This window comes from Leptonychotes weddellii, chromosome 5, assembly GCF_054177405.1.
Source record: "Leptonychotes weddellii isolate Sample4059 chromosome 5, ASM5417740v2, whole genome shotgun sequence".
Classification (NCBI taxonomy): domain Eukaryota; kingdom Metazoa; phylum Chordata; class Mammalia; order Carnivora; family Phocidae; genus Leptonychotes; species Leptonychotes weddellii.
In genome coordinates, this window is record NC_138373.1 from 1,416,303 (window position 1) to 1,442,414 (window position 26,112).

Consider the following 26,112-nt stretch of genomic DNA (forward strand, 5'->3'; position numbering starts at 1 on the left):
TAGACTGATGGTTTCTGCCCCAGACAGCATGGTCTACAGCAGAAGACTGGGCTCTGACCTCTGCACAGAAGTAAGCAACCGAGCAAGATGGCCACAAGCACTAACTCCCTCACAGATTCCCAAGGGCCCCAGGAGACAGTCAGCACAAGAACAAATGTCACTGTGACTGATTCGCAGGCTCCAGAAAGGTCGGAGCTTCCCCAGATCTCATTACTCCCTCCAATAAAGGGGGTAAGGTGCAGGGACAAAGCTCCAAGTGTGAGCCCCTGACACTGCACCTCACCCACTGGGCAACCCCCATCCCCACAGAGACAGCAACATGGGCCTCGCTGCCCCCATGGCCAGAACAGCATGCTCACAGCACGACTCTGGGCCTCACGCCACGTGAGCAGTGTGACCAGCAGAAGCTGATGGAGCCCGGCCCGGCCTGAGGAAGGGGCGCTGGTCTGTGGAGTCCCCGAGCTCACAGCCACGTGCCTGTATCTCTGGAACAGAAGCCCCACCACGGACTGCCACCGAGGAATGCATGAAGACAAGCCCTCAGACACAGGCTGGCTCAACACCTCCCGCCAAAGCCCACTTACACGGAGCAGCACCGGGAGCTGGCCAGACCAGCAGGGCCCCGGTCCGCGTCGCTGAAAAGCCCCGGGACCCGCTCCTGCAGAGACAGTGATGGTTAAGGCCAGCGTGAGACCTGAGAGCAGGATACAGCTGTGGGTGATCAGCCAGGTGAGCAGGGAGCCCCCGGGGGCCCATGGAACTGGAGCCCGGCACAGGGCGGCGGAGCACAGATGGACGAGGCGAAGCTAGGCCCGCCTCGTGAGAGGAAGCGCGCCAGCCAGCCCAGCAGGTGGCACCTGGAGCCCAGCTGGCGGCCCTGTGACTTGGACCGGCACAGACGCCCGCCCCACAGGGCTCACCCGGTCAGCAGTCCGTCACTGTGCCTCTTCAGTCGGTGCTTCGTTCATCCCTTCAGCCAACACACACGCGCTGAGCAGCACCTCACCCGCGTCCTCCACCGTCCCTGGCCCTTGGGCGCGAGAGCAGGCACACGCCAGGGCCACCTCGCTGACCAGGACGTATCAGAGCAGAAGCCCCAAGCAGAGCGACCAGGCCTCGCAGGACAGATGCTGGAGTTCTGAGTGGGAGCGCCAACAGGAGTCGAGCTGGCTCCAGGCCATGCGGGACCTCGGCCCTGCTCGGGTGCCCACAGGCCCGGGACAGAGTCCGCAGGAGACGCTGTGAGCACCTACGTCTCTGACTGTCCACAACCTCTCCGACCTCTCTCTGGCCTCACAGGCGCCTCAACACGCAATGTCCAAAGCAATTTCCCGGTCGCCCTCCATCGACACACAGAGAAGGTCGTGCCGTTCCTCGTGCTCTCATGGTTATCCCCCCCACAACCCCCCGGCTTATTCTCCCACCTGACGTCACTGTCCTGCACACCAACCCCAAGTCCAGCCCCTTCGGGCCTTCTCTGGCCACACACAGGAGATGCTCACACCACCATGCCCTCAACTACCCCAGAGGCCGCTCCTGCCCTGTTCCCTCGCCAGGCACGGGTATCTGATGCTGACAGAGCCTCCTTCCTTAGCACTCAACAGTCCCGGGACAGTTATCACCATCCCCGTCCTGACAGGTGAGGCAAAGGCTGATTCTTCTGTCCAAGGACACACAACGACTCGGTGGCAGGCCAGCCTGAGCTAGAGCCAGAGACCCACTGGCGCTCCAAGCACAGCGTGAACTCCACCCCGACGCACAGAGAACAGGTCCTCGGTCATCATGAATCTTCTGTGGCCGTCACTGGCCTTGCTGGCCTCGGGACGGCTTGAGAGCACCATAACTCACACAGACACAGGGTGACAGAGGTGACAAGGCCTACTCATACTCCAGATGGTTTGCGAGGACGGCCTAAATGCTGTGGACAAACAGCAGGAAAAGAGCCACATGAAGAATTATGACCCGTACACTGATCTTAACTCCCCCTCGGGGATGACAGAGAACCCATCAACCTGCCGGCTGCCGGGAAGACGCACGACCAAGGGCACCACCTCTCGGAGACGGGGACGGGCGGCGTGGGCAAGGACTGCCCTCCCACCATTCAGCCGAGCCCCCTTCACCAAGCAGCGGCCTCTTCCAAGGGCTGCCGGGGGCCCCAGGCATCCCCAGTCATGGCCCGGGACGCTCGCCGCGGTGGCGGCAGCAAGGGAAGACCCGCGGGCAGTCCACGGCCAGACTGGGACCTCAGGAGTGTCAGGGCTCGCGAGCCCCGACCCCCGAGACCAAGGGCTCTTGTGAGGCAGCTCTCACCCAAAGGAGGCAAATGCGAGCTTCAGCCTGCAGTGACAGGGCAGCCCGGAGCCCCGGAGACTCATCCGCCCGAAGCCGCAAGCCCACCAGCAGCAGCGTGCAGAGCGGGCGGTGCGGGGCTGGTTCTCGAGGGCCAGGGGCAGACAAAGATGCGAAGAGCTCCCCCGGACCTGCTTTTCTCTCCTTTCACCTATACGGTGGGTTCTCCCCTAAGTCCTCACCAAGGACGGCGGGCCGGCCCTGCGCCGCACGGAGGGCCCAGGAGCCACGTCTCCACCGCAGCAGAGAAATGAGTGAGAAGCGGCCCCTCTGCAGCCACGTCAAGCACTTGGCAGGGGCGCAGGCTCCATGCTCAGGTAAGCCACGCGGCGATGCCACAGCTGTCTCCCGGGGGCTCAGGCGTCTCTGCCACGCAGAGGACATGGCCACACCCGCCGCGGACTTTCGGGGGAGACGCATGTGTGCGGCACTGAGCACGGAGACGCTCCCGCCGCCACCATGCGTACGGGAGGGGAACCCGCACCCCAGAGCCTGGCTCCGCTCTGTCACCCACTGTCCAGCGTGAGGCCTCGTTTCCGGCAAAGCACGGCAACCCCAGATGGCACGGCCCCACAAAGTGCTGCCCCTCATCTCCCACTTCTCGTTCAAGACGCCCTCGGAGCACGTCGCAGTCTGACAGACGCCAGCCTGGCCAGGGTCCGGGCCTCGAAGGAGTGCAGCCTGCCGTCCACGGCCTGGCTCCAGAAGCCGGCGGCGAGTAGCGAGCAGCGAGCAGGACGCGGACGGGGTGCTGGGCCCTTGGGGAGGTCCTCCGGCGAGGACCAAGGCGGGGCACGGCAGCAGCGGGCGAGCTCTATGCGGAGCACAGGGACAGAGGACGCACCCAGATGCTCCACAGTCACCACTTCCCCAGCACACAGCCGGGGGGCGGAAGCGCATCAGCCCCCAGGCTCCAAGAACGAGCTCTGAATCTGCGGCCGCAGTGACAAAAGGCAAAGGTCCCTGTGCTGTAATCAAGCTCCTGCCAGCAGCGGCCGAGGGGGCCCTGGAGTGTCCGGGCACGACCGTGAAAGGGACGAGGCAAGCAGCCTGGCCTGCGGGGTCCCAACACCCCCGTGAGGGAAAGGACGCCCCACGGCCGCCCCGCGCTGCCGAACAGACCCGTGCCTGCCTCCTGGCCCCACAGCACAGAGGGTTCTCGGAAAGACAGCTCCCGCCACCGGCGTCTCTGGGGCGCTACCGGCCACGGGGCACAGACCACATCTCGCTGCGCCCTCAGAACGAGCCTCATGACAGACACGAGCCCCACTCTGATAGGAGGAAATCAGAGCTCAGAACTCGGGTAATCGTGCACAAAGCTAGCACGGACGTTCATCCCTACCCTCCGCAAGAAGAACACGCCCCCGCCCCCCCTGCTACCTGGAAGGCTCTGGAAGGTTCCCGCCTGAAGCCCCAGCCACCACTCGCCTTGCAGCCTCCAGAAGTCTGTGGGCACAAACATCGAGGAAGGTACAAATCCCAGGCAGGCGGATGGCGTTGCAGAACCAGGGGCACCTGCAGCGAGGCATGGGGACGCTCAGCTCCGCTCCAGGGGGCGGCCGGCCGGCAGCTCGAGTCTGCTCTCCCCTCACCTTCCCAGGTGAGGCGTAGCACAGATCCTTCCCTGAATGAGCTGGAGTGCCTTAGCGGAGGCCACCACGGAAGGACCCGGCAAGGGACAGACCAGAAAAAATGCCTGGAGACCAAACCCACAGGGCCTACTCTCGCACCTGGGGCCACGGCTTCGGGGTGCTGGGTCCCCTGCTCTGTGTGAGCGGGAGCGCCCTCCCCGTGCCAGGGCCTGCCGGACCCCTCGTGCTCGCCCTCTAGCCAACTGCCTCTTCCCAGCTGCCCTCAATTCCTGCTCACCGCCTGTGAAGATGTGCAGGAATGAAGGCGGCTCCTGGCCCTCCACGCAGAAGGCCACAGCTAACGGCCACGTCACTTCCTGCCCACGGGACCCGCAGCTGCCCGAGAGCCGGCCAGCGTGAAGGACGCCGGACACACAAGCCCTCTCCGTGCTGGTCAGGAAGGGCCTCGCGTCACAGGGTCCCTGCCAGCCATCTGTCCCACGTGAGCGTGGCGGGAGCTGCCTGGCCTCCCTTCTCGCCTGAGCCCTCCGGCCCTCTGAACCCAAGCTCTCCTCTGCAGGACGGGGTGACAGCTCCGGCCCCTCCCCCGGGGCCAGGCCAAGCTGCGAAAGGCCAGTCGCCCCAGTGGCGGCGTGTGGGCCAGCGCCCCTCACCTCCCGCACAAGAGCCACGGCACAGAGCTTGCCCTCGGGGGGTCCCGGGGCCGCACCCTCGCTCTCGGAGGGGGCCCAAGGGTCCGGAGAGATGGGCAGGGGGCCACCGCAGGGGCCTGCTGCCGCCAGCACAGAGATGGAGGGCCGGCCCCACGCGCAGCCACGAGCCAGAGGGCTGCCGGGGCCCCGCGGACGGAGCTGCTCTTGCCGCCGCCTCCCGCACACGGACGCTGGCCTCCCGCCCCCTCACGGTTTGGCCTGAGAAAAACGAAGGCAAGTTTCCTTCCCTCTAACGGTTCGTTCTGCTTCAAATGCAAAGTAAACTGAAGAAGATCGTCTGGAAAAATGTAAAAGCTTTAATTTCAAATCACTTTTAATACCCGTTTCATCTGATGGTAGCTTTGAAAGCAAAAGGCAATTTTATCGTTTGAAGTTTTTGAGCTAAGTTGACGTGATTATGTCCAACATAACCAGATGCTTCTAAAAGCCCATTTTCAAAGTGACATCAACCCCCAAAATAAGAAATCCTTTCCCCTGGCTACTAACGAATCCTTAAGACACTATGTCCGCAGAAGGCCGAGGCCGGCTGCTCACAGACCCCCTCAGCTGTCCGCCCCTCGGAGAGCCCAGCGGGAAGTGGGCCGGCCGCAGCCTCAGGACAAGCCCATCCTGCCTGGAGCTGCCCCCGGCCAACGAGGCTGGATGGAGGTCTGCCGGCAGCGGGGTCCCAGGAAAGGTTTCCTCGTTCCAAAGAGAAGACCCAAGAAAAAGGCCTCTCCTCTGGCCTGCGGATGTGTCACCCACAGCCTGGGCAGCCGCCTACTCGGCCCCGGAGAAAGGAGGCAGACCACCCGGGAGAGCCCAGAGGCAGCCTAAAGGAGAAGCACTTGCTCTCTGTCCACTTTCCTGGCAACGGGTTCCTAAGACCCCTGGGGTTTCTGAGGTGAGAGGGGCAGTGCCTGACTCCTAACAAGCCCCTGTCAACCACAGTCCGTTTGAGCTAATGAGGGGACTGCAGGCGGGGCCAGAGCAATCAACCACCTCCAGGTCCACCCCCCCACCGTGGGGGTGGGGGCCTGAGCTCTTCCCCAGCAGCCAACAACTTAATCAAGCATGGAAACTCCCTAAAACCCCCCAGAGCAGGGCTCAGAGAGCTTCTGAGTTGGGCAACACACCTAGGTGCTGGGAGCGGGGGTGCACCCAGAGGGGACAGGGAAGCTCTCGCCCCCAGCCCTCCCCCCAGGCATCTCCTCCATCTGGCTGCTCTGATTGCAACCTTGGCTGTAAACTGCTGATTGCACATAAAGCATTTTCCTGAATTCTGAGTCATTCTAGCAAATCCGCAAACGGGTGGGGGGACAACCAGGGCCAAAGCACAGGGAGCCTGGGGAGCCAGGACTCGCGACCGAGGTGTGGAATGGGGGCAGCTTGTGGGACCAAGCGCTTCCCCTGTGGCGGCGTGTCAGGACAGAGCGAGACGACAGAGCACCGCTGGCCTCACGGGGTTGGGAGGAAAGACCTAACACCGAGCGGGCAAGAAGGCACACAGCTGCCGGCTTCCCGGCCTCCCGGCCTCCCGCCAGGGAAGGGGACTCCTTCCTCACTGTGCAGCCTGGGCGAGGTCTTCCCGATCTCTGTTCCTCTGTGGGGACCTTCCTGAGCACACGGACACGCACACGCTGCCCCCTGGGCGCCGGGTTCCACACCATCAGGGGGTCACTGGGAGCCCACGCTACAGCAAAGACAGGGTTCCCCAATCCAGGCGCACGTCCTTCTCGTGGCCCCCAAGCACCAGGAAGGCAGAGGTGGCCTGGCACGCGGCAGGGAAGACAGCACCATGCCGCCTCGGCAGTCACGGTCACGGGGCAGAAAGGTGGGGCACCCTGCACCCTCCGGACCGACCCCTCCCACTCACTCAGGCCGAGGCCAAGGGACAGTGAAGCAGAGCCGCTCCTGAGCCACGCCCAGGGGACACACACGCTCTGGGCTCCTTTCCAAAGCAGACGCATCCCGCGCACACCCGGGCCGCCAGGCCTACCTGCTGGTGATGGTGTTGTTCCGGTCCTGCAAGACCACCTCTCGCTGCTGCAGGTCAACAATGAACCTGGAAAGGTCTTCCGGGGTCCTGTGGGATCGAGAACACGTGTCAGCGGCAGCCACTCCCTGGGGGGGACCTCATTCCGCCCCCGGACGGCCGCCAAGACCACGCCAGCCGCCCATGAGTCACAGACCCGGGACGGGTCGCATCCCACGCGCCGAGCACGCACCGCGACCTGGGTTTGAACCGCAGCCCGCCCCTGGCTACGTGGTATCAGGTACATTATGTTTACTTGACCCAAGTTCGTTTCAGCTGTAAGAATAGGTCAACAGCTAGCCGCCGCTGTCGGCCTGCAGGGCAGGGGAGGTGAGGTGGAGGGTGCCCGTCTCCCTGGAGCCGGCAATAGGAAGAGAAGCCACAGCAGGCCCCCCACGGACGCTGCTCTGTCGTGTTCACACCCCTCCACACTGCCCACCTCAGCTCGCGTCTCTGTGGCCACTGTCATCACCTCACAGAGGAGGAAACAGAGGCCCCAGGTGTCCACAGCGGCTCCCGATGCACCCCTGAGCAGCGCTGACCTCGTCTGACCCCTTAGAACCCGACACTGGGACGCAGCAGAACCCGCGCCAACAACACCAGCGAAAGACTGCGACACCCAGCGCGGCAGGCACGGTCCCCACATGGCGCGTGGCATGCAAGCTAAGGGGCTCCCTGGCCTGCAGGTGGCAGCCGAGCTCGAGGCCTAGGCGCCAAGCACGGGGCGCAGCCTCCTCCATCACTGAGGGAGCCACGGGGGTTGTGACAAAGCTACACCCTCAAGACACGCCCCCGGTGGAGAGAGTCTGCCGCAAAGCCACAGGACTGGCTACGGTCACTACGGGGTCCGAAGGCCCTCTCCCCGGCCTCCAGCGGCACCACAGTGCCCGGCTTCCGGGAGCATCCACCACAGGAACAGGCCCCAGGGGCTCCGCCTCCCACAGCCTTGCCTCCGGACAAAGACACGTCACCGCAGTGCCCCCGAGCTCTGCGCTAGTTCACCCTGTGCTCGCGGCGCTCTTCCTCAAGAGGTCTCAGGACAATCCCCGCTCCCTGGAAGAGGGAACCTCCCATCATGCCCCCAGGCCACTCCCCGCCCCGCCTGCCCCCCTCTGCATTCGCCACGGGGTCTCTCGGTGTCCGTCGTCACTTGAACAGGAGCTCCCAGCACCTGTGACCCGCCAGCAGTCCATCTGAAACCCCGCACGCCCCAAATGTTCACACACCTGGGCCTCTACGGTCCACACCCTTCCCGCACGTGCTTCCCGCAGGTGCTCCCCCAGGTGCCCCCCGGCTCTCCCCCTTGCAGATGCCCTCACAAACACCCCTCCCGGCCACCTGAGCAACAGCCCCTCCCTGGGCCTACAGGAACCAATGGGCACAAGAGAGATTTCTCCCCGCGCTCCTCCCCAGACCAGATGACCATCTGTAAGGACCCTGTGCAAGCCTGAAATCCAGCAACAGAAGGGCTTGAGCGAGCTTTGAATGCCAGGTCCCATTCTTCCTGGAAGCTTCCTCAAGCTTCCCAACCTCGGGGAGTTAAACATATGGGCATAAAAGTAAAGAAATCTTCTCAAGCCAAGAGATATTTTTTTCCGAAACATTCTAGAGATATTCAAGTTGTTGTTTCTCTGTGTCAGTCAGAGGGGTACCCAAACGGTTACTAAGTCCGTGGGACGAGTTTAATGAAAACAAATCTACCAGACGGCCCGCACATCCACATCTGCCCCGCCCCGGACCTCGCTTCGTGGGGGAGGCAGGTGGGTGCCGCATCTTCCGGCCCGGCTCTATCTGCTCAGACCTGAGCGGAGGGAAGGGCCCAGGGAGAGGACCCATCAGCAGGTGGCCACTGAGTCTCTAGGGGTTCTCAGCAACCGAGGCGGCAGCTCTCATCGAGGGCAGGTGACCTACAGTTCCCTCCAAGTAGAAGCCTTCCAGAAATCTGGAGGCCAATCGGCAGAGTCAGGAGCACGTGACGCCAATTCAGAAACAAGCTTCGTGCCCGGAGGTCCAAATCAGCCCCCAAAAGCTAGAAGTCAGACACATGCGCAGGCAGACTCGCTTTCCGCCGGGCTCTCCAATCTCCTCTGAAGTGAAGATAATTTGAAATGAAGCAATTTCATAATGAGGGAAAATTGGAACGTTTCAAATCAGGAGAAAAGCAAACTTGAAACGCACCGTGAGACACTCCATCCCACGGACGGCGGGGCCCCCACACCCCCTGGGGACCCCCACCCCGGCCAGCGCACCGGGGCCGCGCCCGCACACGCACGCACACACTCAGGGCCGGGCCGGGCCTCCGCTCCTTCAGCACAAACGCTCAGACAGAAGCCGTCAGGCGCGCAAGCGCAGTGCGACTTCTGGGCGGCCATCATGGGCTGGCTCCACATTCGAACGAACCGAGCAGCAAACCGACTTCCCACCCCTCCCCCAGCGAGAGCCTGGCCACGCAAACATGCTCCACTCACCGGAGGGGCAGGACGTCCGCAGCCTAGGTCACCGGAGCCGTGCTGCCCCTCCCGGAGCGGCCGGGAGGGCGGGCGTCCCCCGCACAAACCGCAGCACACAGCCCACGGATCTGGCTGACACGCCTCGGCAGGCCCTCCAGCGGGCTGGTCCCTGGCCACGGTCCCAGCCCCCGAATCCCAGGTGCCACCATTCAGATGAGCCACCCCCTCCTCGCAGAGCCGGGACGTGGGCTGCAGGGCCTGCCTCCCCCACGTGCCCAATTCCAGAAGAGGAGGCCGCGTGGCACGGCGCCCACCCCCGCCCCGCCCCAGCCGGCCCGCAGCTGCTGCGGGCACATCACCACAGCACAGCCCTTCCCTCGGTGGCCTGCGGGGCCCCACACCTGCGGCCCTGACCGGTCACTCCCGCCAGCACTCGGGCTCCGCTTCCCCGAACAGCTCGAAGCACAGAAAACCAGCAGGCCACACTCAGGACTCTCCCACCCACCGGCTCATTCTCCCCTCAGAGACGGAGAAAAGGTGGGACATCTTTCAGGGAAGGAGACGGCGCAGGTTCGGTCACCGTCCAGACACCTGCAAGCTGACTCGCCAGCTCGACGGGGCTCCTCTGGCGTTGTGTCCAAACCCCGAGGACCCAGGCCTACTGCAGTGCGGCTGCCCGACCACCCTGGTGCACTCACTAAGCGCACGCGGGCACAGGAGGAGACGGGAGCCTTTGCCCCCGGTTTGTAAGGTACACGCACCGACCCACGTAACTCGACAGGGGCAGGACGCGGGTGACAGAGACCGCGGCGTGTGACGTCTCACTGTGTAAAGGAGGAATACGAGGTCCGACTCGAAATAAGTAATCACTACGTTAAATTGCCTGGGATTCTGCACACCCTCAGTTCTGCAGCGCTGATCAAAGAGAAAACACGTTCTGTTGGGGGACTGGTATGTGTGAGAATTTAGTTAGAAACAGTGCATTTAGGGCAATGGTTCCGGAATGTTCTGTGTGAGAAAAAGGAGAGAAAGGTGGGTGGTGCAGTGTGTGGACACTCTAAAGCCAGAAAAGGGGCACCTGGGTGGGTCAGTCGGTTAAGTGCCCAACTCTTGATTTCGGCTCAGGTCATGATCTCAGCTGCAGAGTCTGCTTGAGAGTCTCTCTCCCTCTGCCCCTGCTCCCGCTCGCACGGGTGTGTGCACGCGCACTCTCTCTCTCTCAAATAAATAAATATTTAAAAAATAAATAAGGCCAGAAAAGGGGAGAGCCAGGAGGAAGGGTCCTAGCTATGGACGGTGACCTGTCAGGAAGCAGCCCCAGCACGCTCGGTTTACGTGAAAACACGCCCTAAGGACCGGACGTGGGCAGTAACCGGACACTGAAGGACTCAAACGTTAACCAGGTCCCCTGGGGCGTGGCTGAGGTGCATCAGGGAGGCGTCTGGGGCAGCAGAGACAACAGCGCGCGTGAATCGCGCATCCCGAGGTCCCTGCCGATCAGCTCCTTGGGGAGGAAAGCCAGGACAGCTTCCTGGTCTGCTGTTGTGGCTCCCGTGGCCTGGCTGTCCTGCCCCCACTGCCCCAAGGAGGCCCTGGCCACGGACAAGCTAAGACACGTAACCAAGAGGGGAGTCCGCACCTGCCAAACGGCAACTGCTCTTCCAGGAACGCATCTCAAGGAAGAAACCACGTGGGGCACCAGGCGGCTCATCAGTGAAGCATCTGCCTTCGGCTCAGGTCATGGTCCCGGGGTCCTGGGACTGAGCCCCGCATCAGGCTCCCTGCTCCGCGGGAAGCCTGCTTCTCCCTCTCCCTCTGTCCTTCCCCTGCTCATGCGTGCTTTCTCTCTCTCTCTCTCAAATAAATAAAATCTTAAAAAAAAAAAAGGAAACCACCACACGTAGCTAATATGTGCAAATACGTATCTGCGTCTCTGCTTTCGACTCTTTGATATATACCCAGAAACAGAACTGCTGGATCATCCCGCCCTCAGTGTTCTGAGGAACAACGCCACTGTTGTTAATGTTAAAAAAAAAAAAAAAAAAGCTCAATAACAGAAAATAAGTAGGTTCTCACGGCCCAGCGTGGGTACTATCTACCCCGGACACCTGAGGCCGAGCACAAGAGGGGGGCAGGTGGGTGCCACAGCAGCAAAAGGCACAGGAGAACACGGGGCACACGCAGTGGACAGGGCAACGGGACACATGTGTGCCATCACAGGGCGGGGTCGTCGGAACGGGAAGAGCGGCCCGTGTCCTCGGCAGTCACTCCGGTCCACCCACCTCGGTCCGCGGAATCGAAACCCCTCCAGGTGGGCCCGGGACCTGCAAACCAACTCCCCAGGGTTTCTTAGGCACAACTCAGAACCACTGGTCATTTACAGAAAAAGTGGGGCGGGCGCCTGGGTGGCTCAGTCGTCCTTCGGCTCAGGTCACGATCCCAGGGTCCTGGGATCGAGCCCCGCATCGGGCTCCCTGCTAGGCGGGAAGCCTGCTTCTCCCTCTCCCACTCCCCCTGCTTGTGTTCCCGCTCTCGCTGTGTCTCTCTCTGTCAAATAAATAAATAAAATCTTTAAAAAAAAAAAAAAAAGAAAGAAAAAGTGGGGCAACCTAAGCGGTAAGACAGTCCCACAGACGCCGTAGGGCAAGTCACCAAACAGGTTACGTCATCAAGAAAACCGCCCACTGCACACTTAACAAAGAAAACATTCTCTGAGGTTCTCTGTCAATTTGACAGGCCAACATCAGATTCCAAAATTTGGTCCAAAGGTAAAAGAATCCCAGAAGGCAAGGCCGTGAACTCCCACGACCCTTACTTTGTGCTGTCACATGGCCGGCGGCCAGGCCCCTGTGCCGTCATCCACACTCGGGCTTCGTACCCTGGGGCACACACGATGCCACGAGAACAGGAGGGGGGGTGACGGGAGCAGTATTTTGAAATGCCAACATACGTGGGTCTTCTGACAACAAAAACACGCACACTGAGAAAAGCAAAAGCAGAAAGCTGGATCGACTAACAATGCACCCGTGTGGACAGCAGGGAGAACACGTGTGGGAGGAAGCCAGACCCCGGTCACAGCGGCAGAGCCCTGTTTCTGTTCACCTTCCAAAGTTTCTAACGCTTCTTGTGAGAACATCTGTCAAGTTTTCCTTAAACTCCCTTTGAGCGGTGGAACCTGGGAGCCACGGTGACCAGCGCTGACCCGGTGAGACCGCACATCCAGCGGGGTGGCTCAGAGCGGCCTGTGGGCCGAGCCCAAGGGCCCTCCGCCCTCCCAGCCCGGCGGCCGCAGGAAGACCACCGTGGGGTCCTGGGACCCACGCTCTCACGCTGGCGTCCTGGCTGCCCACAAAGGCTGGGCTAGGCGTGGGAGGCCACTCAGGCCTCCCCAGCTTCATAGCATGGGTCAGGGCCCCCAGGCTGGCTCTGCACAGCGCGTGGGGGCCCGAGAGATGACCCGCCGTTCTGGAGGCCCAGGCCCCTCTCTCCTGTGGCCAGGCCGATGGCGGCAAAGGAGGCAGACGCCTGCGCGTGTGCACAGTGTCACACGTCCCATCTGTGTGCATTTCTCCACCCGCGCTCTCCAACTTACGCAGGCCTGGGGACTGAGCACAGAGGGCGGAAGACGAGGGCCCCGGAAGGCCGGGCGGCGGAGGGGGGGGCGCAGGCGGCACACACCAGGGAAGGAGGAGGCCCGCAGGACGGGGACGCGGGACCCCCTGGCCTACAGGCAGCTCCCCACCCTTCCTCCCAAAGCACCCCCTCTTCCACCCAAAGGGCCAGGTGAGTCTGGCAGGTGCTCAGGGAAAGAGGGCCGCGTCCCCAAAACCGCACCAACAATTCACAAGTCCAGGCTCAAAGAAAACACACCAACAGCATGGGCGAGTATTTACAGAGCGTGCTCTGAAAAGATTCACTGCAAACGGAGGCTGGGGGGGGCACCGCCAGGTCAGAGCCGAGACCAGTGGTGGCAATCAAAGGGATCTGTAACTTCCGATAAGAACCGTGTTACGTGTCGGAGTACAAACAAGAACTAGCAACAGCCCCACGCAGCGTGCTGTGTGCAAAGAGCCACTGGAAAAGCCCAGCTGGAGAGGAGGAGCAGTGAGGCTGGCAGTAAATGGGGCTCGCCCGCGTGTGCTCAACGGGAGAAGGGCATCTGGAAGAGGCGGCGGCAGGAGACCCGGCGGGAGGAGCCCTGGGATCCAGCCACCCGTGGTGAGTGCCCAGTGCGAACACGGGCAGCAGGTGGAGGAGCTGGGCCATCAGGAGGGATCACCGAACACTGCAGGCTCCACCAGCATCAGATCAGAGAGCAGAGGCCAAAGACGTTTACCAGGGGTGCTCTGGGCCTAGCTCGGCCTCTCGGCGAGCAGGACTCGCAGCCCAGAAACAGCACGGGAGCATCAATCCACCCCCAAACTTCCACTTCACACACGACGAGGTGGAAGGCCTTCAGAGGGCCTCTGGATCCTCGACTCGGAGATGACAGGAGTGACAGTTCCCAGCTGCTGCTAAAACCCTGGCTTCACCGCAAAGACTTTTAACTCTGACTGTGGGCTTTCAAGGGGGGGCTGAATTTTGACTCCGACTCAGTTGCATGCAGCCCAGCGGGAGCCTGGGGGAGTCACCCTGCCGGGTGACGCTCAAGGAAAGACAGTCCAGCCCAGCAGCAGCTATTCCGAGGCTCGCACGAGCAGGTGTCGGGGCTCCTGCCAAAGCCCAAAGGGCCAGTTCCATGAGATCCAGAGGACTCCAATTTCTCTGATGAAGCTCAAGCTCACTTCCAGGGAGCCATTCTCCCCAAGAACAAAGCCCACCAGGCCCAGGCTCCCGGGAGTGGCTTCGGCCAGGCAGGGGGACCTACAACAAGGGGACAAACCCCCCTGCAGAAAGTATGCAGAACCAGGACTGGAAAACGCTACACAGCAAGACCTGGCTTAAACCCAAAAGGAGGACAGACATTCACAACTGCAAGCCACAGGGCCAATGGGATGTCCCGTTAAATCAGGTTTTTCGTGATGACGGGGCACAGCTATGGGGGGGAGGTGGGGCTGGGGTCAGGAGGGATGTCACCAAGTTAAGACAAAGCCTGGTATCTCTCCCAGGACGGGGAAAGCAGCTACTGTTTTCCTCAAGAAAAGGATGAATTCCCTGTGACATGGACGTGGCCCAGGTTCTGATGGGTTCACCCTCAGGGGCTGTTCCTGCCGTACCCAGCCCTGCGGCTACGGAGCTGGAGATCAGACACTCCAGAGAAAGGGACCACTGATGGTCCCAAGGCCACAGGCACCCATGAAGGTCACCTGCCCCTCTCCCCATGTGATATGATGGCCACGTGGCAGACAGCGGCCATCCACACATCTTCTAAAGCTGCCTGTTTTCCCGGATAAACAGAGAACAAGTGTCCTTTCCCCACGCCCACAGGCCCACAGGGCAGCCCACGACCCAGCTGCAGCTGTCCCCCCAAGCAATCGACGACGGTCACACACGGAAACACAAGTCACACTGCCTGACAAAGTACTGCCCATAGGCAACCCACCCTCAGGACCCCTGGCCCCGGAGGGGTCTGCACGTCCCGTCCCCCTGCCCGCCGGGGCCTCAGCCCCCCTCCTCACTGCCTTCTGCCAGGAGCACGCCTCTGCACAGTATCCTTGCTCCCCGTCCCCAAATCTGCCCCACCTGTGCTCTCCCACCCCTCCCGGCCGGAGCTGGCTGCAAACCTCTGCACCGACACCCCTCGGCCCTCCTCGTCCTCCCAGGACAGCCAGCTCCTTCTCCAGCTCCCTCCTGGCCTCTTCCTGCTGGATGCCTCTCGCCCCCCTCTTAACCCACCCTGTGTTCCCCACCCCCTCACCCCGGGCCGGACCCCCAACAAGAGACTCTGGGTCCTGAGTTCCGGGGTTGCCCACCTGCCTCCTGGACGGCTCCTGGCTGGAGAACACCTTCCTGGCTCCTCCCACCCCGTTCCTCTCCGGTTTCTCCATCCTGCCAGCCGCCATGACAAGCCCCAGGGTCCCGGGGGCCTTTCTCCAGGTCACTTTCACTCAGCCGCTGTGGCTTCAGCACAGCCCCACACACAGCCGCTCATCCTGGCTCTACTGTGACCATCCCGGTGGCCTCCTGGCCGGTCCCCTGCATCTCATACTTACCTCCAAGCATCAACTTGCAAGCCGGCAACCACAGCAAGCACTTTAAAATCTAAGTGAGGTCCCACACCTCGTGTCCAACTACGCAGCGCATTCCCCCACGACGCCAGGGTGATGCCAAAGTTGCCACCAGAGATTAGGAAGCCGGCACGGCCCAGCCCCCCACGTGCCAGAGGAGAATGCGAGCACTAGGCCACCTTCAGTATGAAAGCAGCAAGACGTAATCAAGCACGGCTGAGCTGGTTTACAGATGCGTAAGAAATGCCTAGAAGGACAAACAAGACAAAAACAGTGGCCTCCCGCAGGACAGGATGAAAACTGGAAAATTTTATACTATTCAGAAAACAATCGTGAAGCTTAGCGCTGTAGACTTACTAGTCATGGCCGTTTATACCGAAACCATTGCGGGCCGTCCACCAACGGTGTCCGGCGATGGGTACCAGGAAGACTGACCCGCATGCCAAGCGCGGCCGACACATGCCAGCAGGAGGCTCCCCACATAAAACCACCAGGACCGTCACTGACCCCACACAGTGGTGGCCGGCTACAGCGAGGAGCCCATGCCTCACACACGGGCGTCGCCAACACGGTAACTGGCACAAATACACAGCACCCCCCCAAGCTGCAGACTTCCTCAAAGGTAGGTCTCCTAATTTGAGTTCTACCTTACGTTTCTTACAGACACCACAAATCGTCATCCACGATTTTGGCTTTGTTTCCTCAACACGGACACCTGCAACCTTCCTAAATCTTCCGACTCCCCCCAACCCCGTCCATCTCTCCGTCGGTCGCTCTGTTCAGCAGCCATGTGCTACCAGTTCTCCTGGGAGGCTTTCCAAAGTGTTCAACGGTGTTTTCATGGAAACACGGCTTCCCTCACACATTTATACGTCATCAGCCCCCACGACACTGAACGAAGGAATCAGCGGTGTACGCACCGGCGGAGACGGGAGCTTCTCGGGCCCAGCGAGCACCCCGCGGGGGCCAGGCTCGCAGAGGCCGGCAAGGTCCAGAAGGACAGCCACGAAGCATGGGGGCAGCAATGCAGGCTCCGACGGGGCTCCCTCCAGGCTTCGGAGTGACTCGAGGGTGGAGACACGGGGCCCACACGTTGTTCCTTAAAGACGTGCTTTTCCACGTATAAAACACTTCAAACATTCACAAAAGGAAAACGAGCACCCGCTGTGCTTCAGAGACAGACGGAGGCCACACGGCAGCTCGGCGGGTGGTGGCAGGAAGGGAAGGGACGAGGGGCGGGGGGGAGCGTCGAGGAGGCCAGGACCCGCCGGAATAGGCCGGGGCTCGCCGGTGGCACACGTGCCCGCAGGTCCCTCCACTGGAACGAGTCCGTGGCTGGAATTCCAGCAGCTGCAGTCCGACCTCCCCTCCGTGGGGCCTGTGGAAGGAGACTCGGTCAGTGAGGTCAGGACTGTCGGGGTCGAGAGGCCCCTCCTTAAGCGACTGCAGCAGGACTACAGACTCCCCCGCGTGGGGACGGTCCACGGGGACAGCCCCAAGGACAGCAAACTTCCGGCCACGGTCAGCAGCGGCCACCTGACCGCACCAGGCGAGGCACCAGATGCTGCCGTGCACTGGCCAGCGACCTGGCTTAACCGCTTCAGGAAAACGAGTTACACGAGTCCCCAGACTCATGTAAGTAAAACGAAGAAATTTCAAACTTATAGTTGCTGCCTTCAAATTTCTTCCCCCAGCTCAGGCAGGATTAAAAGGACTTCAAAGCAGCCCGGGTCCCAATTAAGCCAGTGTGACCACCCCAGGGATGCTGGAATATTCCTCTGACTAACAAGAGGCGCTCTTTGAACGGTCTGAGCTAAAAAAAGCTCTCAGAACCTTTCAAACAAATGCCACAATTTTCTCTCCCTGTTCCCTCAGTCCCTGGAAAACTTGATCTTTTGAACACTTTAAAAATTCAAAAAGGCAGCTACGTAGAGGCCCCAAAGACCACTTTCGCCAGGACCTCGAACAGGGGCGGCAAGCAGGGGGCTCAGGCATAGCTGGACACGGGAGGGCACGTCCGCCCCCTACGTGAGCACCGCGGGCAGTTTCGCGGGCTGGGAGGACGGCCGTCCTCTTGCACACCCGAGCAGTGTGCTTCGTGGAGTGCTCCTCCCGACAGCAGGAAGGCGGGGGCGGTGGGAGGCCGGGCTGGCCTCAGGGGAGGAATCACAGCCCACACGGCCAGGTGTGCTGCCAGGGGGTGGGCACCCCCGCCCCACAGGGGGAAGGTGAGCGAGGATGCGGCGGGAAGGTAGAGAGGGCGCGTGAGCCGAAGGGGACATCACGCTCATCTCCACCCCGTCCACGCATGCCGTGACTCAGACACGCCGGGCCGCCGCTTCCGACTAGCTACTCCTGGCCACGGCCCCTCCTGTTCAAGAATTACAAAACCCCGAACAATGAACTCAGCACCCCACCCCCACCCCGGCCCACGAGGCTTTCTTTCAGCAGACAGGCAGTGGATAGCAGGGCAAAGAAGGGAGAGTTAAAGACCAGGTCAGCTGTCTTGCGGGCGACAGTCAAAGGCAACGCGGGAACAAAGGATGCTCCCAAACGAGAGTCCGCACCGGGAAGATGCTCTCTGAACCTGCCGAGCAACACAGGAGAAAAGGTCTCAGAACCATGGAGAAGCAGCAGGCCTGTTGGCGGCCCAGGCCCAGGCAGTGGTCCCAGGAGGGACCCCGCATGGCTGTGAGGCCCCAGGCAGGTTACTATACCTTCCCGAACATGGGTCTACCCATCCTCAGGTGAGGAAGGGACCAGGAGAACAGGACCTCCTGTCCTGATCTAGGATTCTGTTTCCAAAAACAAAAGTGGCCTAAGGATCTGCTCGCTGTGATGACAGGAACAATGTGGAGAACCAGCCCAGGGAGGCCAGGTCCCCGGAGCGAGGGTACACTGAATCCTGGGTCCCTGAGGCACAAACACAGGAGGGGAGCTGTGGGAGAGTGTGGACAGACCCCAGGTCCTGAGGGCCCAGGGCCGGGGCGTGTGGCCCCACATCTGTGGCTCGACACTCTGGGTTTTACTCCCAGGGTGGTCACCAGCCCCTGGACGACCGCAGCAGGGGCACACAGTCCTACGTGTCCATCCGTTTTAAAGAGAGATGGGTACCAAAAGTTTATCCTGCTGTTTGTAACAAGAACCAGAAATGACCCAAATCCCCCACCAGCAGGGCAATGACGGCGGCCACGGAAGGAGCGCTCTCAGCAAGGGGCACGAGGACACAGGACATATAGGGAAGGCCGTAACCCACACGCGTGGGACCACCATGTCTGCATATGGACCCTGAAAATCTAGGAAGATGAACAGGACTCCCTGGAGAGCAGTCACCTCCCAGTGCTGGGACCGTGAGGATCTGATTTCTAGTTACACGCGTATTTCACTGCTTTGTGAAGGACATTACTCGTGAAATACAGTTAAGAACGAAGTTCTATGCCACCCTCGTTCTACTCTGTTGTCACGAAAAACAAATATTTATGGAGATGAATTGTTATTTATCTGGAAAAAACATCTCCTCCCTACTGATAGCGCCAAGGAACACAGACGTCCCCACGACAGCCACCCGCCTGTGCCCCATGACAGGACAGACCAGCACCACACAAGGACACGGAGCAACAAGCAGCTGGTCCGGGAGCCACACTGGGGAGGTGAGAGTTTGGGGTGCAGAGGGGCTCGTGGAAGGCTCTGTGAGAAGACAGGTCTCAGACGAAGCCTAAATGATAAGCAAGTGTCCTCCCAGAGAAGAGGGCGTGGGGCTCGGGCACTTAGGCCACAGGGACTCCGGGCCGAGGCCGGGGAGCTCTGGCCACGACTCCCTGACCTCACGGGATCCAGCTGCACCAGCAGCAGCTCGTTCCAGCCACAGGGAGAGACCACGGAGGGAAACTGGGGCCCGCCTCCTGGGTGTCACAGAGGGTCACTGGGTGAACAAAGCCAGCCTGATGTCCGGCCCCAAGCAGCATCTGAGGGACGGCAGCCGCCGGGTGCCCTGACCACCTACAGAATCCTGCAGGGGCAGTCGCTGGCGCCCCGGACAGCCCAGGAAGGGCCACAGAGGCAGAGAAGGCTCGGAGGCAGAGCCCAGGGCCGAGGGGCGCCCGTGGGCCGAGCTTGGTCGCAGGGCAGGTGCTCAGAGCTTCACTGGGAGCCCTTGGGAGGCTGCAGCAAAGAAGGCTCTAGAAAAGGTCAGAGGAGATAGGAGCCGCGAGCTGGCTGAAGAGGTTTAAACCGTGTGGCAGCAGGGCTGGAGCGCCCAGGAAAGTGCTCTGGAGGGGCGGGAAGTAGGGAGGCGGCAACAGACGACGAAATAGGGAGGCGGCAACAGACGACAAGAGCCAGCAGTCTAGGCTGGGTGCAGAGCAGCAAGGGTGTCATTCCCAGAGATGGGGCATGGGCCGGACGCTCAGGCACAGAGGCAGAAACAGAGGCATAGGTCCCCCGGCCCAGGGCGGTCCCCCCACGACAATCCCGAGGCCTCAGCCGGAATAGGTAACTTGCCAGCACAGGCCCGACTGAGCACTGCGCCCAAAGGGCCCGGTTTTCCGGGCTGCTGCAGCCGAGGCTGGCCCAGAGAAGGGAAGGGGAGAGAGTTCGGACAATCCCAGCATTAACACATACGACACCAGGCTGACCGACCCTCCTAGGTCACCACCCCACCATACAGCTCCCAGCACAGTGACGGGGGCCAAACGGTCGCCTGAGGTCACAGCCGCAGGACGCAGCCCCGGAACCGGCACCAGGCTGGAAGGACTGCCTGGGCCCGGGGAGCCAGAACCACACACGTGCGCACACACACCCGCAAACATACGACAAGTTCGCGCCCGGAGCTGCTGGTGACAGGTGTGATCCACGCGGGCCACAGAACCCATCGGGAGGGGCGCAGCAGGTGGCCCGCTGCTGGGTCACTCCTCTGGGCCTCTAGGAAGAGTCCCTCCCACCTCCCCCAGTGCCCCCGCCAAGAGCAGGCCCACGGAACAGGCCATGAACGGGAGTCCCCAGGATGCCCGCAGAGACCACGTGTGGGACCGGGCATTTTCAGCAGACACGCTGCTGGGCCAGGGCCCCAGGAGGCTCCGGGGTCGGAAACCCCAGCACCGCAGCCAGCGCTCACCGTGTCACAGGGACAGAGACCACAAGGAAGCACAGCGGCACCACTCATGTGGGTGCCTCAGACACCGTGCCGGCAGGAAGGGCGGGCGATGTCACTGCCGGCCCGCTCCCGGGAGGGACAGCAGGGTCCGTGCTGGGGGCAGGTCCTACCTCCTGACCGAGGAGCCTTCTCTCAGCACATCTTCCTCGGCCCAGCTGTCCCTGAAGCAGCAAACAGATGCGGAGGTGCCCGCGCTCGCCACCTTCTCCCAGGACAGTACCAGACGCCAGTCAGCCCGCCAGCCGCGCAGGGTGACCACGATGGACGGGAGCCTGCAGGAAGGCTCATCGTGGGCCCTGGCCTGTGTCTCTCAAATGCCTGCGGGCCCCGAGTGGGGACAGGGCTGTGTTCCATACCCTGAGTGAGGAACCCACACAGACCGGGCAACCCCAGGAGCAGATTCTGGGGCAGAACGGCATTTCCTCTTATTGTCCCAACAGCCCAGTCCTGCGCCTGGCTTCACACCCTGCTCACCTGCCTCCTGGGTCATTCTCAGTGGAACCCCTTCTCCCGTTTATAAAGTACATTTACAGAAGTTATACAAAGTGTAAATAGTCAAACTGGAAGGTTATGAAAATCGGCAGCCCTCTGCCCCTTCCACTCTGTCTCCTGCAGCAAACGCTCTGAATTATCTGAGCCAGTATATTCTCTAGGCGACACGCTTCTATTGCTACCTTGCCGGATTTCTTCCGTTTGGGGCATCATCTAAGACTTCCCGTGACGGACCACAACGATCCAACCTGCACACGCATCACGCACTTCCCTCCCTCCCTGGACGCCAGCAATGACTCCCAGGTCCCGCCCCATCGACAGTCAGTGGCGACCCCAGACGACGGGTCAACACTGTTCACACTGTGGCCACGCAGGACACCGAGCCCTTCCCACGTCCCGTACTGCTTTGTGTTTTCCCTCACTTGCTCAGTTTTCAGGGCACCTGTGTCTAATCCCACCCTGAGCTCTCTGAACCCACATACCCTCCCCAGACGAGCAGACGCAGGCGGCGGCCCATCAGCCCCCTGCAGGAAGAAACTTTCCCAGACCCTCCTCCCCGTGCAGCCTTCTTCACACCTCAGACTCCCTCCGGCTCCAGCCACCAGTTCCCTGGGCCCCACACCCAAATCCTCAGTTTCTCCTTGTTTTCTAATAAAATGCATCCTCCAACAGCTTTCTGGAAAGGGGTGTGACAGGATATGGTTTCTGAGATGCTGCAAATCCCAAAATACCTTCGGTAGGCCCCCGCACTGGACTGTCAGTGTGACTGGGAATAGAATTCCAGGAGGAAAACTATTTTCCTGCCAAGTCCAGAATGCACGTGCTCTGTCAGATTCCAGTGCCGCTGTTAGGAGCCCAAAACCATTCTGATCCCTGATTTGTAGGTAACGTACTTCCAGCCTGCAGAAGGCTGGCGGGACGGCCTCTCGGCGCGAACGCTCCAGCGAGGGCACAACCAGCACCCCTGGGCCGGGCACCGCTCTAAGCGCTCCTTGCATCCGAATATGGTCCACAAGCGCCAGCCCTCGGCATGATCTTCTCGCTTGCACTTGCTGTCCCTTTGTTCTTTCTGGGACATTTCCTCAACTTTTCCAACCCTTGCAGTGATTGCTTCTCACCCCCGCTCCCACAGTTCCGATGGCCCACAGCTGCTCCTGTTCACTGCGTGCTCTTTCCACAGAGCCTTTCCTTCTTCCAGGTTAAAGCGTCCACTCTCCTCGGAGGACGTCTGCGAGAAGCCTTCTCTTTGCTCGGTCTGCATTTCCTCAGTTGCTCCGACCCACGTGCTGTTCTGGTCCCGTCTTTCAGGCTGGAGCCTCGGCCCAGATGCTGTGTGCGTTGGGGGAGTGGCTGGGACACGCAGGCGCCGGGTCCCTCACGGCTCGGGAACCAGGGGGCGCCAAGGCCAGCCACCTCGGCCCCAGTTCTGCCCAAGCGCACTGGATCCTGCTCTCTGGGAGGCACCCCACCCCCAAAAACAGGCCCTGGCTGGGCATCCACACATCAACGCCCTCCCTGTGCCACGCAGAGGGCGGGCAGCCGACCCCACTGCCCTGAGGAGGAGGACGGGGGCTCTGCCGGCCCCAAAAGATGGCTTCCGAGGATTGTCCTCCCCTGCGTCGGTCACCGCCAGGCCAGGCACAGGGCATACAGCTGCCGTGCTCCCTGGCAATGCGGGGCGTACACCCAGCTGGCTTGGCTTCACGGCTGCCGACTGGCACTCTCTCCTCTCTCGGGTGGGCTGTGGCGGTCGGCTCTGCCACGCTAGTCCAGCCTCCCGACGCAGCGCTGTCACTCCTCCCACCTTGTCCCCGTTCTCCGGGCTCTGCTCTCACACGGTCTTCGCTGCGCCGGCATCAGGCCTCGGAAGGAGACAGGCAGACAATGTCCATGTACCTCCTCTGGCGCCATTGCCGCCCTCCATACCCCAGCCCGCACAGCTGCAGTCAGCCGAGGGCCTCAGGCGGGCGGAACGGCAGCCCAGGTAAGGTGCACGGGGAGCCCGCGAACTCAGGGGTGCTGCCCGGGAGGAGCTGGGCCGTCGGCAGCTGTCAGCCCTGGCTGTGCCTGCAGTCACCTGGAAGGCTGGGTCAGCATACATTGTAAATGCAAAGCAGGTTTTGAAAAGAGAGGAAATGAAGGGGAAAAACAGATGAAATAGAAAAAAATACCAGAGAATCAACAAAGTCAAAACTAGTTATTGAAAAAGGCTGATCAAGTTGACAGACATCCAGAGATGAAGGCGCAAATCCGCAACATCGAGAAGGAAGAAGAGTCATCACTACAGATCCTGCACACTCTATGAAAATTAACCCACAATTCTACCCTCCAGCTCCATCCGTGCGGTCGCAAAGCGCAAGATTTCATCCTCTTTACGGCTGAGGAACGTTCTGTATGCATCCGTCTGTCAGCGGGCACAGTTTGGCTCCTGTACCCAACGCTGCAACAGACACTGGGGCGCCTGCATCCTCTCAAGCCAGTGTCTTACGAGTTTTCTCTGGGCAAATACCCAGTAGCAGAGAAACAGTCTTAAATACAGAGAACTGGTGGTGGCCACAGAGGAAGTGGGCGGGGGGAGGGAAACAGGTCAACGGGGACTAAGAGTGCGCCTGTCTCCGTGAGCATGCGTGATGCACCCGAAAGTTACATGACCCTGTACGTTGACTACACTAGGATACTTGACACGTCTGCACGCACACGTATGTGAGAAGCCGGAGGTCTGGGGCCGTCGACGACACTGCTGAGACTGGCTGCCGCCGGCCAGAAGGACTGGGCGTCGGGTTACTTCCTGGCCTCACCGCCCCGCCAGCATGGGTTACTTTCCAGGCGTGAAAGAGGCCTCCGCACACCAGAACGGCGGGCCATTTCATGGTCGCCTGTACCCTAGGAAACCTGCTCTCTCCTTCAAACTTTCTCCATTTAAAAGTTAGCATCTATTAAAAAAAAAAATCCTACAATTAAAATCACACTGAGCAGTGAAAGAGTGTTCTCCCTGAAGACCATGAACGAAAGCAAGCTATCGCCGTTGCTGCTCTAGAAGGTACCGGGGGCCCTCGCCAGTTAACAATCCAAGGGAAGGAAGAAAAGGCAGAGATCAAGAGGAAAAACTGAAACTGTCTTTATTTGCACACAGCACTATTATTCACATAGGAAGTCCTACAGATTCTAAAAACTATTCACTGGCACTAAGAGTAAATTTAGCAGACTGCAAGTCAAGGTACAAAAAACTATATTGTTTCTTACACACTGACTAGCAGCAAATATTGGAAAGCAACACTTTTAAAAGGTCTACTCAAAATAGCACCAAAACTATAAAACATTTAGGCTTCAATTCGCACAAGGCATGCAAAGTCTCTTTGTAGAAAGAAACACCCTGGAAATAAGTGTTCAGTGAGTTTCGTGGCAAGAGCTGTCCAACCGGAAGAATCCTTCAGTGTGAATCTGAGTTCCACGTTGGGGAAGGACTCTGGAAGCCACAGGCTCCCACGGAAGCCCGTGGGGACCTGCCCGTGCCCCTGCGGCCCGTGAAGCTCTCTCCTCAGGAGAGACACTCATCACAACTCCCTTCCACGTGCTCTGAGCCACAGCGGCGCCTCGCCCCGCGAGTCCAGCACCGTCCAGGCCGCGGCGGCCAGACGTGACCGTGGACTTCCGCAAAAGTAAAGATGGCGGGGCTCCGCTCCACACTTACAGAATCTCTTCATTTGGTGGTCTCTGGTACATTCCCAGAAAATTCTGTCACCTGAAGGAGGTGTTCTCTCTGTAACAATCATGCTCACCCGTTCTGATGAGTCAGATGTTAATACCCGCTGACTTCTCTGAAAACTCATTATGCTGACTCGTCTCATTTTTTAACAACGCCTTTTCATCTCGGCCACAGAACCAAGCCAACGTCCTCCTCTGCTGCATGAATCTTACTTATGATAACCTCAGCCGCCGTTTCACAGTGAGAATTACCGGTAATAAGTTAGACAGAGTCATGAACCGTCCGTCCTCTGTGGACAGCTCTGTCTCCCTCCGAGGCCGGCCTGGAAGCCGTAGGTGCGCCCGGGCCAGGGCTCACGTCTCCCGCAGAGGAGGACAGTCTCGGGCTCCCGGAGAAGCAGCGAGCCAGGCATCGTCCCCCTCCTCCCCCGGCCCCTCGCGCGCAGACGCAGACGCAGACGCACGGCAGAGGCTATGAGGGGGCATCTGCAGACCATCAGGAAACTGAGTCAGGACTTCCTCACTTGTAGTCAAGAGCAGATGACTTCAGACTTCAGCTAACCCATAATGTCACAGGGTAAGAACTACTTACACAGAACTAATGAACCAAAGAGGGACACTTTATCGAGCTTATTTGTGGATGTTGGTTGAAAGTTCTACTTTCTTGGTTCCTTTGTAAGCTTTCTAACCTGCAACAACTTAGTGAACCTGGCTTTGATAAGAAATGAAGTTTGCAAACACTATCCTACCCTCCTTGCCCTCCCAGATTCGGGAATTGTGACAGAGCCTTCTTACTTCTCCCGGCAGTCCGGGTCCTTGGGCGGTTCTACAAGAACGTCTCTGCTTTTCGAAGAGCACAGAACTGCACCAGCCGACAACCAGCACCCTGCCTGGAGCGTCTCTATCTGACGACAACTCTCAAGACAGCAGAGCACGGCAAACCACTTGTCAGGGTCAGAGGATGACTGTACCTCGACAGGCAATGCCAACAAGCCCCAGGAACACAGCCCGGTCCCCGGCTCTCAGGTCGTAAGGCCACTCACAAGAATGACAGGGAACTCAGGATATCTAGGGGGGCCTCGAGAAAAGAGGAGTTCAGCCAAATTTACAGGTATGGCAGGTGAAATCTGGTGGAGAGAATGTCCTAGGCTCGGTTTCCCAACCTGCAGAGAGCAAAATAAAGCCATAAATGTCCACAATCTGAGATTTCTCACCTAAGTTTCCGTAGAAGTTAACTTTATGCCCGGTTATGACTGCAGGGCTCTAGGGCCCTGCAAGACCAGAGAGAAGGCCTCTGTGTTATACTAATACTCTGAGTATACTCTGTAATATATGTAAGTATAACCCACGTCAACTATCAGGTTGAGCCTAATGACACCAGCCTGAAAGAATCTGCTTTCTTTGAGACTGCTATCATCACAAAGAGGGAGGCAAACCTTCAGTGAGAACAGGGAAAAAGGGAACTCGGTATCCGTTCT

General features: G+C 60.2%; 1 protein-coding gene across 11 annotated transcripts in view; it reads right to left on the minus strand.

The window, feature by feature from the left end:
* Window positions 1-26,112, minus strand: part of MAD1L1 (mitotic arrest deficient 1 like 1) — a 317,188-nt gene that overhangs the window by 250,168 nt on the left and 40,908 nt on the right. For 10 of the 11 annotated variants that reach the window (XM_081819242.1, XM_081819246.1, XM_081819248.1 and 7 more), the window contains one exon: window positions 6,633-6,719. The exons of the other annotated variant lie outside the window; for it this stretch is intronic. In XM_081819242.1, the coding sequence (XP_081675368.1) occupies window positions 6,633-6,719 (87 nt within the window). The remainder of the gene's footprint in view (window positions 1-6,632; window positions 6,720-26,112) is intronic. 11 annotated transcript variants of the gene reach the window in all.